At 51.7% G+C, this 11,356-nt stretch overlaps 1 protein-coding gene across 2 annotated transcripts; it reads left to right on the top strand.

The window, feature by feature from the left end:
- Nucleotides 1-1,352: 1,352 nt before the first annotated feature.
- On the top strand, nucleotides 1,353-9,169 carry NODAL (nodal growth differentiation factor). Of its 2 annotated transcripts, none has more exons than XM_060125788.1 (3): nucleotides 1,353-1,460; nucleotides 5,906-6,603; nucleotides 8,450-9,169. In XM_060125788.1, exons 2-3 carry the CDS (start codon nucleotides 6,112-6,114, stop codon nucleotides 8,600-8,602), a joined length of 645 nt encoding a protein of 214 aa, XP_059981771.1. In that variant the 5' UTR covers nucleotides 1,353-1,460; nucleotides 5,906-6,111; the 3' UTR covers nucleotides 8,603-9,169. The 2 variants fall into 2 exon arrangements, with proteins under 2 accessions (XP_059981771.1, XP_059981770.1); XM_060125787.1 differs by lacking the exon at nucleotides 1,353-1,460 and adding an exon at nucleotides 1,812-2,014.
- Nucleotides 9,170-11,356: the final 2,187 nt, after the last annotated feature.

Genomic DNA, 11,356 nt, shown 5'->3' with positions numbered 1-11,356 from the left:
TTTTATTTAATCTTCATGGAAGGAAGTATCTCCAGTCATGGTTTACAGATGAGGAAACTGAACGCAGAGAGGTGGGTTCCAAACTGCAACTAGACCCTAGCTCACCCAGGTTCTCAAAGTTGTCTGATAAGAATCACAGGGGTACTGGTTAAATATGTAGATTACCAAGGTCTCTCTCCAAATTCGAATGCTAAAGGCCTGGATTGGGACTCAGGAATCAGTAGTTTAACATACACCCCAGGTGATACTTATCTTCAGGCAAGTCCAGACACAGTACCATTCATTGATTAATTTACTCAGCTAAGATACTTTGGGTCTCAACCATGATATGTACTGGAGGGAGAGCACGATGAACAAGACAGTCCCCAGCTTTAGAAGGAACTAACAGTCGTCTGGCTGAGCATATTGTCCCGGTCCCGTGGTCAGCACAGGTCTACAACCCACATCTCTCCTAGGCAAGGCCCCTTCCTGCTGGCTGGGCCGGCTTCCACCTGGACACGGGTTTGGAGCTCCTAGCTGAGCCTGCTGGGCCTCCTTCCACTAACACCTGCTCAGGGCTGAGCGTGTGGTTCTTTGGAGCTGGAGGCATCCTGTGGAAGAAGCCTAGGTGTGCGGGGCACGTAGTGTTTCGGTAAATGCTGGCCAGCTGCTAATGTGCATGTCAGGGCTAGGAAAGGACCAGGGGGCGAGGGCGAGAGCATAAAGAGCCCTCCAGTGTTGCAGAAAATAGCTGGGGCCTGAACAAGGGGCAGAGATTTACATTTCTTTAAAGGTAATTTCAGCTTCAACCTGACTTTGCACCTGAAGAGAGCCCAGACAAGGACCACTCTTGTGTAGGTGAGGAAAGCAGGGCCCAGAGAGAGGAAAGTGAGAGGTCCTGAGCTGAAACCCAGGTCTCCAGGGTAACTGCCAGGGGAGGCAGGGACTGCAGGACATGGATGACACAGGCAACACCTTTTTCCTGAAACCCCTGGGGTGATGTGAACCTGTGAAGGAAGACCCTGATACCACCACAGGCGCTCCACTCACCCCGTTAGCTATGCCCTCGGCTCCAGCTTCTGAGCACTTTCTTTTCCAGTGGAGAAGTCTGTCATTCATCCTGGTCACTCCTGTCCTCTGTTTTCTCCAGGAGAGCGCTTCAATATTTGAAGCAGGTCCCCATGGACCTTTGTCTGGCACTCATCTTTTTTGTTCCAGCAATTCCCAGTACCCAGTATTTTTTCAGAGGCTAGCTCTCCAGACAGGCCCTGCCGTATAAGGCAGGGGTTGCTCCCAGAGGCCATCTGTACAGTGTCCTGGAAGGCTGCACGGTGCCGGACTGGGCTGAAGCCTCCCAGGCCAGTGTGGAGCTGCACCCTGCCCGAGAGCCTCCAGGAGACACAGCTTTCATTCTCTCTGTTCCTGGTTGAGCCAGACATCTATTTGGAACCTGGAGGAAGAGGAAAGGGCAGGGACCCCAGGTGGGGGAGAGTAAGGAAGCCATCCTTCTGACCTGGGAGTTTGCCTGCGACAAGCCAGCTGTGTCTTGGAAAAAAAGCCTGGAGTAGCAGAGTGCCAGGGTGTCCAGACTGGGCAAACTAGACGGTCCCTGGACCTAACAGCTCCTCCAGTTTTTCAGGTCTCCTCCCTACCAGGCTCAGGTCTCACTCGCCCCCAGCAGGTGGTCCCTCTGGGGGCCACCCCCGGTGACGGGGGCTGGGCTGGGGGGGTGTTATCCGACCTGAAAGCTTCCCCTAGGGAGGAAGGGCAGGGGCGGGGCGCCCGCGAAGGCCCAGGATATAAGGGACGGAGGCTGGCCTTGGGCCCCGCCACCCCACCATGCACGCCCACAGCCTGCTGTTGTTCCTCCTGCAAGTCTGGTGGGCTCTCCTCCAGGCGGGCGCCACGATGGTAGCCCCGGTGCCCCTTCGAACGTGGGGGCAGCCCTCGTCGCCATCCCCTCTTGCTTATATGCTGAGCCTGTACCGCGAGCCGCTGCTCCGGGCGGACATCATACGTAGCCTGCAGGCGCAAGGTAGGCTGCCCCGCCCCGCCCCGCCCCGCCCGGCTCGGCTGGACCCCCGGCGCGCCTTGGGCGCTCCCGCGCGGGACTCCAGGAGAGGGCTGGAGGGGCAGGGGCTGCGGCATCATGCCGGAGACGTGCCACTGAAAACGTATCCGCACGCTTGAAGGGCACGTTCAGGGGCTGGGGCTGACGGTGTCTCGGCGTCTGCCTTGGCTCGGGAGACAGGGTTGGTGGCACCCGGGGTGTGTCCCGGACTGAGATCTCTGCGTTCCGGTCTTGTTTAGGGTGGGTAAAGCGCGGGACTATAGGGTGGAAGACTGATTGTGCCACTGCTTATCTGTGCCGTCTTAAACTACTGTAATCTCCGGGCGCCTCGGTTTGCACATCTGTAGCATAGGGATAATAGTGCCTCCCTTATTGGACTGGCGAGGGCTACGGACAACGCACATAGAACGCTTAGCACACAACCAGGCATGGTAATGTATGGTCGTTATTATTGCTACAATTATTTTGTCTTGTCAAAAAAAATTTTTTTTTTCCTTTTCGCGCGTGAGGGTGAAGGCGTTCCGGGGTCTGGCGTTGGGAGTGTCTCCGGCTGAGACTGAGGTTCGAAATAGGGTGTCAAGCATGTGACATCAGGGATTAGGTTTCAGAAATTATGGATTAGAGATGAAATGCCCCGAAGTCGAGAACTGCGGCAGGCTTGGGTCATCCAGCCCAGGCTGGGTAGGTGTCAGTGTCCCGGACGACACCGGGCTCGGGGCCTAGATTTGGAGCGGGCGAGGTCACTCCCATGGTGACCTTGAGAGTATCAGCCGCGAGGATGGGGCAGCGTGCGTTCTGGGCACTGGGCGCAGGCAGATGTTGAGAAGAGGGAGCCCTTCCCGCGGGGCTCCTCTACTCCGGGCAATCCACATCCCAGCGCCCGGGGTGGCCCCTGCCTGCCTGCACCTCTCTCTGCCTGCCGGGGCCAGACGGCCCTCCCCGGAGTTCGGGCGAAATCCACATCCGATAATCTGATTTGACGGCCACCCGCCAGCCCCTTGTGATCTGGGGGTGGGGGCTCCTAGCTCCCTGGCCAGCCGCGTCTGGGGTCAGACGGCCAGTGACCGTCTCCGGAAGGGTCATATGGGGACTAGTCAGACTAGGGACACACGGGGGGCGGAGCAATTTGAAAATTACTGGAGTGCTCTACCCTGCCAGAAAGTTGGGGTTGGGGGGTAGGTGGACGAGCAAAGAGTGGGAGGCGCACTTTTCCAATTCACTCCCTCCTTCCAGAGAGTTCTGGAAGGTTTGTGGTGATTTGACAGTCTGGGAAACTGGGTCTGGTCCCTCAAACCCTGCTTCCCAATTCCCCATGTGTCCCCGGCACATCAGCTGACTTTTCTAGTCTCCTCTCCGTTTGTAAAAATTAAGTGCCCGGCTTTCTTTCTACCTCATTTGTGTGAGCGTGGTACCTTTCCATCTCAGGTTTATTTGTAAGCTGCACAGGATAAGGGGAAATGGGTGTTGGAATCTAACCAAATCAGGTGTGCATCCGTGTCTTGTGTCTTTCACTGTTTAGCCATCTTCACCTTGGACCTTAGTTTCTTCATCTGCAAAATGGTGATAAAGGTGGGGAGGATTTAAGGAGACAAGGCTTATAAAACACTTGGCATGAGGGAAGCAGTTAATGGTAATCACCCTCATAATTTATAATAATGTAGGGTGGGAACTCGGTGTCACACTCACCCTCTTTTTCTACAGAGTCTGTGACTCTAACTCAACACCCTGTTTGAGGGGAAAGGAACCCAAGATCATGAGCCCTTCCTTCTTTAGAATTGGAAGTGGGTCGAGATTTCACTGGGGCCCGTGTGGCCAAGTCTGCATTCAGTCTGTGGATGGGTTTCAGGGTGTCCATGAACCCCTTTCTTATAACCACCCCCAAATCACATTTATTGTGTTAGTAGGAAATGCAGTTTTTCTGGGGAGAGCATTCTTGGCTTTTATCAGGCATTGGTGACCCTCAAAGATTAGACCTCCCCATTATTCTAAGATGAACCAGAGCCAGATCTAAGAAAACCTTTTAGCACTGTGTCCTGGGGAGCCCTTGGCTGCAGGTAGGCTAGTGGGGTCTCAGACTCTTCCAGCAGGAAGGAGTATCCTCCTCCCTGCCCCTGCACCCACACTGCCATCCCAGCAGCAGATGACTTTGTTCCCCTGTCCAGGTCCCTCACTGCCTGGACATCTGCATTTCTAACTTGGACTTGGGTAATAATAAGAGGCAGTTGATGATGGCCGTTTATTGCACTTTGGTGGTTGTGCTGGGCAAAGCACTTTACACACATTATCTCAGTAAATCTCAACACCCCTGTGAGGTGGATACTGTTACCATCTCCCTTTTACCCAGAGGGAAACTGAGGCCCAGAGAAAGCTGGCTGCCCAGTGTGGCAGCAAGTGGCAGAACTTGATCTATCACCAGAGACACCGGGTCCCTCCTCTTAAACACTGAGCTGGAATGCCTTTAAAAAGCCATTTGTGGATACTTGAGATAGTGTTTTAAGTCCTGGTGTAGGCGGAGCTGTAGCAGAGTTGCTACACGTCACGGGGCGGTGCTGCGAAGGGTAGTGGGTGGTGTCAGCCTCCTCCCCACACCTCTGGGGAGTTGCTAGTCAGGGGCCGGTTATTGCCTCCTGCAGGTGCTAATGAGAAGGGAAGTGGAAATTAAGTGAAAAAGAACATCTAGGGATGGGCTGGGAGAAGCTTCAGGATGCTGAAGCTGGGAATTACCCCCTTCTAATGCAAGCTGGACTTCCCAGAGAAATCCACTAACTATCTGACCAAAGATGTTCTGTGAGACAAAGAACCAAAGGGTTACTGTTTTTATTTCTAATGAATAACCTCTGCCTTTTATTTAGCAATAGACCTTGAAACATCTTCATTTCCCTGGGTCCTCATGACAATGCAGGGAAGGGTAGGGCATTACTATTCCCACTGCAAAGATGAAACTGGGCTTGAAAAAAGTTAAAGATCACTTTTAGCTGACCTGAAACATCCACCAATATGTGCTATTCCCAGACATCAGACCACATTAGTCCAGAACTAAAATGAATGGAATGTGCTTCCCCATTCCTTTTCATTCAGGATGGGTTTAATTGTCTTGGGTGTGTGCTTGCTGTGTCTGCCCTGGTGTGTGGATGACCTGGAGTGGGAAAGGGTGAGCGCCCTGCAGGTAGGTAGGAGAGACTACTGGGTGGAAAAGTGCAAGGTCAGCGCACAGTCAAGCTTAGGATGTCTTTAGAAACCTATTTGTAAGGTTGCCAAGAACTCTTGAAGTGTCTGCCTCTGTCTTTAGGAATTGGTGGGGGAAAGGGTGACCAGTCTTTGGCTTCCGTTGCCTATGCCTCCCTGGGAGCTCCAACCCTTATGATCTGTGAATCGACCTCATTGTGCTGTAAAACAGGCCACCCTTTCCAATGAGAAGACAAAGCCTGGCAAACGGGCCACAGGGTGGGTGGAAGTCCAGGATTTCTGTCAGAAAGCTCAGGGCTTGTCCTTAGATTGCATGTGTGAGGGGAGAAGGGAGAAGGAGATGCACTCATCCAATTTTTACCAATTGTTCTCTGGAGTGTCTTGAGGGGGGAGCAGCAGAACAGTGATTTGGAGGTTGGACTTTGCAGTTGGGCTTATTCTTGGCTTTGCCACCTTCCAAGAATGACACCTCACGCAGGTAATTTAACTTCTCTGAGCCTCAATTTTCCTCATCTCTAAAATGGGTTCAATAACATGCCCAGCTCATAGGGTTAGGGTGACGATTCATATAAGGTAAGGGCTCAGTCATGAGCTATGGTGGTTGTTATACCAACTGAGTTTGCAGGAGGCCCCCACTCACCTGCTTCCTTCTGTTTTTTTCTCACCCAGATGTGGAGGTGGATGGGCAGAACTGGACCTTTGCTTTCGACTTCTCCTTCCTGGGCCAAGAAGAGGATCTGGCATGGGCCGAGCTCCGGCTGCAGCTGTCCAGCCCTGTGGCCCTTACTCCTGATGTCCCACTCTCAATTGAGATTTTCCACCAGCCAAAGCTGAATGAGGATAAGGACCCACCCAACTGCCCAGAACATCTTCGAATGGACCTGTTCACTGTCACTCTGTCCCAGGTTACCTTTTCCTCAGGCAGCATGGTCCTAGAGGTGACCAGGCCACTCTCCAAGTGGCTGAAGCACCCTGGGGAGCTGAGGGAGCAGATGTCCAGTTTGGCTGGAGAGTGCTGGCGGCAGCCCCCCACATCACCTGTCACCAATGTGCTCCTCATGCTCTATTCCAACCTCTCCCCGGAGCGGAAGCGGCTGGGTGGCTCCACCCTATTGTGGGAAGCTGAGAGCTCCTGGCGGGTCCAGGAGGGACAGCTCTCCCGGGAGAGGGCCAGGAGGCACCGTCGATATCACTTGCAGGACAGAAACCAACTGTGTCGGAAGGTCAAGTTCCAGGTGGACTTCAACCTGATCGGATGGGGCTCCTGGATCATCTACCCCAAGCAGTACAATGCCTATCGCTGTGAGGGCGAGTGTCCTAACCCCGTGGGGGAAGAGTTCCATCCAACCAACCACGCATACATCCAGGTGTGATGCCAAGGCCTGGGGAGGGGAGGTGGTAAGCTGTGGGGGAGAATTGTCCTTACTACCAGATCAGGACACTGGCTTTGCTGTTAGGTTAGTGTGTTCATTCATGCCAGTTATTCGAGCACCTACAATGTGCCAGGTTCTGTGACAGGTGTTAAGGATATAGAGATGACCAATGATAACACCCTCAGAGAGCCTACATGGAGTCATGCCTTGTCAGGTGACCCTAAACACACTGCTTTCCTGGTACTTTTTCCTTCTGTCATAAAATTAGGGGTGGAAAAAAAATAAATAAATAAAATAAATTTAAAAAAATTAGGGGTGGAGTGTGTAGACTGGAGGGTCTCAGTTCCTCCCACTGCCCTGACATTCTAGGAAAGGAAGTTCAGAATTTGGAGTTTGGGAATAGACAGGCCTGGGTTTGAATCCTACTCATTAGCTATGTGATATTGATCAAGTTGCTTACTCTCTCTGAGCCTCAGTCTCCTCATCTGTAAAATGGGGATAGCAATGCCTTACTTCTAGGGTTACATGAGATGATATGCATACCACATGTGTAGTATCAACAGTTAGCAGGTAACAGGTATAATGTTGTCTTACCATTACTAGAAGTCTGTAACTCATTAATGCAATGGGGGCCGCGTTTATGAGGCCAAGGTAGAGATATTACTGTTCCAGCCACTGTACTTCTGCTGCCTAAAAACAGGAGTTGGACACTCATTTTGCAGAAGTAATAAAGCCAGAGGCTACCACCAGGTGCCACTAATCAGCCTATGGTCTAGAAGGTGGTGGAGGGAGAGGAATGGAAGGAAAATGAGGTGGAGAAAGCAGAGAAGAGAGCTTATATATGGTGGTCCTGACCTGCTCTCAAAGGTCACACGGGATCAAAGTGTTTTTATTTTCACTCTATGAGGCCTAGACTGAGAATCTCTTGGACCTGTAGTATACATCCTCCATGCCAAGCCTCAGGCAGGGTCCAGAGGCTCTGGGGAGAATGTGAGCTGAGCTCGTGAGAGGGAGGCAGTGGTGGGGGCTGGTATCCTAGAGGACCTGTCCTGGGCACAGGCCCTCCTGAGTCTCTCCCAGGCCCCACTTCTGTCCACCAGCCTACCTGCAGCACGATCAGAGGGAACCAGAGACCCAGATAGTCCCAGTCACCAAATCTAACACTGACCCAAAAAGCCACCACTGGACCACAGGGACAGGGCCCAGTTCCAGAATGCCAAGGGCTTGTTACCTTTTCTCCCGTTGACTCTGTTTACCCTTCTCTGGGAAACAAAGCAAATCCCACAAGAATTTCCGCATGACTCTCTTCTTCATATTTCTGGAACTAAACCAGGAGTTTCTTGGAAGATTTTTAAAGTTGGTATTCACTCTAGACTAGAACAATAGGAGAACATATGTTACCTACTGCTCTACCCAGATACAGCTTTTAGAATCTTCTGTTTAAAGGCTGTCTAAAAAAATTTATTTTAGGGCTTCCCTGGTGGCGTAGTGGTTGAGAGTCCGCCTGCCGATGCAGGAGACACGGGTTAGTGCCCTGGTCTGGGAAGATCCCACATGCCGCGGAGCGGCTGGGCCCATGAGCCATGGCCGCTGAGCCTGCGCGTCCGGAGCCTGTGCTCCGCAACGGGAGAGGCCGCAGCGGTGAGAGGCCCGCGTACCTTTAGATATTAGAGTTGATGATGTATTGGCATTCTGATTCCTTTATGAAAAGAATTTTCTATTTTTGCCCCCAGAAACTGATTTTAACTCTCTGTAACTTTTTCACCCTTTACCCAGAAATGACACCATTCTGACCTCACCACTGGGATGTGAATTGACACCCCTGTCCTCCCTTTCACAGAGTCTGCTGAAACGGTACCAACCCCACCGAGTCCCTTCCACCTGCTGTGCCCCAGTGAAGACCAAGCCCTTGAGTATGCTGTACGTGGACAATGGCCGAGTCCTTCTAGACCATCATAAAGACATGATTGTGGAAGAATGTGGGTGCCTTTGAGGAGCTCCTGTAGGTGTGTTGGATTTGCCTGTACCCTGGAAGGTTGGGAAGCTCCTAGAAGACAAGATAACCATCTAATCCAATGAGGAGAAACAAAGAGGGGGAAAAGTCCCTCTGTCCACCAGACCTAAGGAGGAAGGGCTGCCACCCTGTCCTTGAAGGCTCTGTGGGGTCTGGTTGAGCACAGAGGAGAGGGAGGAGGAAGCCTGTGAAGCAGGCTTGCTGGGTTTTCTCTTTGCTGAACAGACAGTAGCACGTGAAAGCACTAGTGCAAGAGTCCTTTAGCTGACTTTTTTCAACCCATGATCCCCCGGAAATTGCATGCAAGAGCTGGAGCATATGTGCATTTATTTTTGAGGTGGGACAAGGTTGTATTTAACTTTTGTGTATTCTCAAAAGTGGCCTTTGACATACACTCACCCACACCCTTGCCGCCTGAAGATTAAGTATCACTATGTAAAATTAAAAAAGTCCATTGGCTTTGGTTGCCTCAGGCTGGGTCAGGGAGCCCCCGCAGAGTGGATCTCTGCTAATGAGTTGTACATACAATAAAGCCATTGTATAGTTCTCCTAGGCCAGCTGGTGCCTTTGAAGGGCGAGGCAGGAACTCGTCCAAGAGAACTGGCCATGTTGGACTACAGAAGCTGGAGCCCTGGGGCGTCCCCAAATCAGTCTGCTTTGGCGGGCACAATCCATCCAAGTCTAAAGCTCTCTCGACAGTTCACCTCAGTCTGTCAATGCGTGCTATTAATGAGGCCCCTGGGCTTCCTATCCATAGCGGTGAAGACACTGCCCTGGGTGGCAGACTTGCGTTATGGTCGCAGCTCAGCCACTGAGAAGCTGTGTGACCTCCGGTGAGTAATTCACTGCTCAACCTCATCTTGTGAAATTAAAGCAGGCGGATCCTAGTGCCTTTCTGTGATTCTTCTTTTCTCTCGCCAGCTGGCCTCATTGAGCACTGCCAAAACAGGGGCTGTACTTTTTTTGTTTGGCAAGGCGAGGGGACCATTTTATTGGGAATGTCAGTCCACAGTAAACTTACCCTGCTTTCCTAAGAAGCCCATAGACTAATGCTCCAACCTTAGGAAAAATGATTCCAATCTATGGGAATACTTGTTTAGAGGGGACTCAAACTTGACTTGGTTGAGTCAAGGTAGTAATCCTGGCCCAGGAAGGGGTTGGCTAGGCTAGAGCCAGGCCTGGGCCTGAGAAACCTCAATGCCCCGATTCAGCAACAAAACTGATCCAGTTGCTCATTCCCTGGAGCGGAAATAACCTGCCCTCCCCACAATTCAGAATCGCAATAGGATTCTGCATTTGACTCTACTTAGAAAACAGTAGAGCTGGGGAGGCCTTGTGAGGTCAATTTTTGTACCATCCTCTTTCCTAAATGAGACCCCAGTGAGGCCTAGCGGCCTGATGCTACAGCTAGGAGTGGCAGGGCCAAGAGCTGAGCTCTGGTCTTTGGAGCCCCAGGGGCACCATCCTTCATACCATCTAGGGGTCTTTGCGCTCTTAGCTTTGGGTCAAGGCCTTAGCCTTTGGAACCAGACATTTGAAACCCCACTTCCACTACCAAACTTAAGTTCTTGGGAGTAAAATCCTATCCCAGGGCTTTAGAGCATCCTCTGTACTAAATGGGTGCCCAACTGTTCTTCTATGGCTGGGGCCAGGAAAGCGAAAGGTCAAGCTATTTGTGGCTATAGCTTGTGGGAGTGTTTACAGTTAGCAGCTCTACCAACTCACAGAACAAACCCCACTGATGACAGGACACCACCTCATATCAAGCAGAAGACGCAGGCACAAAGGAATGAAAGGACGTTTTGCTGACCCCTGCTAAAAGCTCACTGTGCAGTGTCAGCGGCAGGGGCCTTCTGCTGCGTGGCCAGAGGTATTTGGCGCTGAGCCTACAGCACAGCTCCGTGCTCTGGAACCTACCTGCTAGTGCAGGCTTTGTTAAGTCTGAGGAAATGCTGCCTGCGGGAACTGAGTCCTGCCCTACCCTGAGGGCCAGGAAGGGGCTTTCAGTCAGAGGTATTTTAACTTGCTCTGAAGGCAAAGGTCTCCTTCCGCTGTTCCTGTAGCAGTGCCAAGTCAGTAGCCGATTGGGGGAAACTGGATGCATTACTCTCCTTGGCTGGGGAAGTGGGTGGGCCTGGTACAGTGAGGAGTAGAGAAAAGATAAAAGCAGAAACTGGGAAGCAGCTGTGACTCTCACACAGCAACACAGTCGGGTTAATCTCCATCATGTAGTCTCCCCTTTACTAGCAGTAAAAGCCTTATCCCTCTAACCTAAATTGCCTTTCAAGTCGATACCCTATTTGCCTTTGGGGCAAAGTAAAGGATATATGAAATGGCTTTCAAGATTATCTTCCCTTGAAGAGATTATTTCATCCTTCTAGGGGTCACACAAGCCTGCACCACTCCCAAACTTGCACATTCTGGGGAAGAGCAGACCCAGTTGACCCACCTCTACTGGTCACACCAACTGAGCTGTAATTGAGCTCTTGACATACCAGCCACTGGGCTAAGTGCTTGCCATGATCCCACCTGAGCCCACAGTCACCCAGGTAAGACCTACTTCTTAACTTAACCCTATTTTAGAGAAGGACACCAAAGGTTACAGAGACTGGGAATCCTGTCGGAGAGAATGTGGCTGCTACTAAGTGGTACAGAAGGAATTCAAGCCTGTCTCACTCCAAACCCTGTGCTCTAAACCTCTATGCTGTTTTGTTCTGTGGACCTGTTTACATG

The sequence above is a fragment of the Lagenorhynchus albirostris genome, chromosome 16 (genome assembly GCF_949774975.1).
Source record: "Lagenorhynchus albirostris chromosome 16, mLagAlb1.1, whole genome shotgun sequence".
Taxonomy (NCBI): domain Eukaryota; kingdom Metazoa; phylum Chordata; class Mammalia; order Artiodactyla; family Delphinidae; genus Lagenorhynchus; species Lagenorhynchus albirostris.
Note: the sequence above shows the minus strand (reverse complement) of the source record. Positions and strands in the feature narration are given on the sequence as shown.

What these genes read in the sequence shown, in the direction of transcription:
- NODAL (XM_060125787.1), top strand. Translation starts at nt 1,819, where the DNA reads ATGCACGCCCACAGCCTGCTGTTGTTCCTCCTGCAAGTCTGGTGGGCT. An exon ending in ACGTAGCCTGCAGGCGCAAG is followed by an intron (nt 2,015 to 5,905) that starts GTAGGCTGCCCC and finishes TTTCTCACCCAG; the next exon opens with ATGTGGAGGTGGATGGGCAG. An exon ending in CCAACCACGCATACATCCAG is followed by an intron (nt 6,604 to 8,449) that starts GTGTGATGCCAA and finishes TCCCTTTCACAG; the next exon opens with AGTCTGCTGAAACGGTACCA.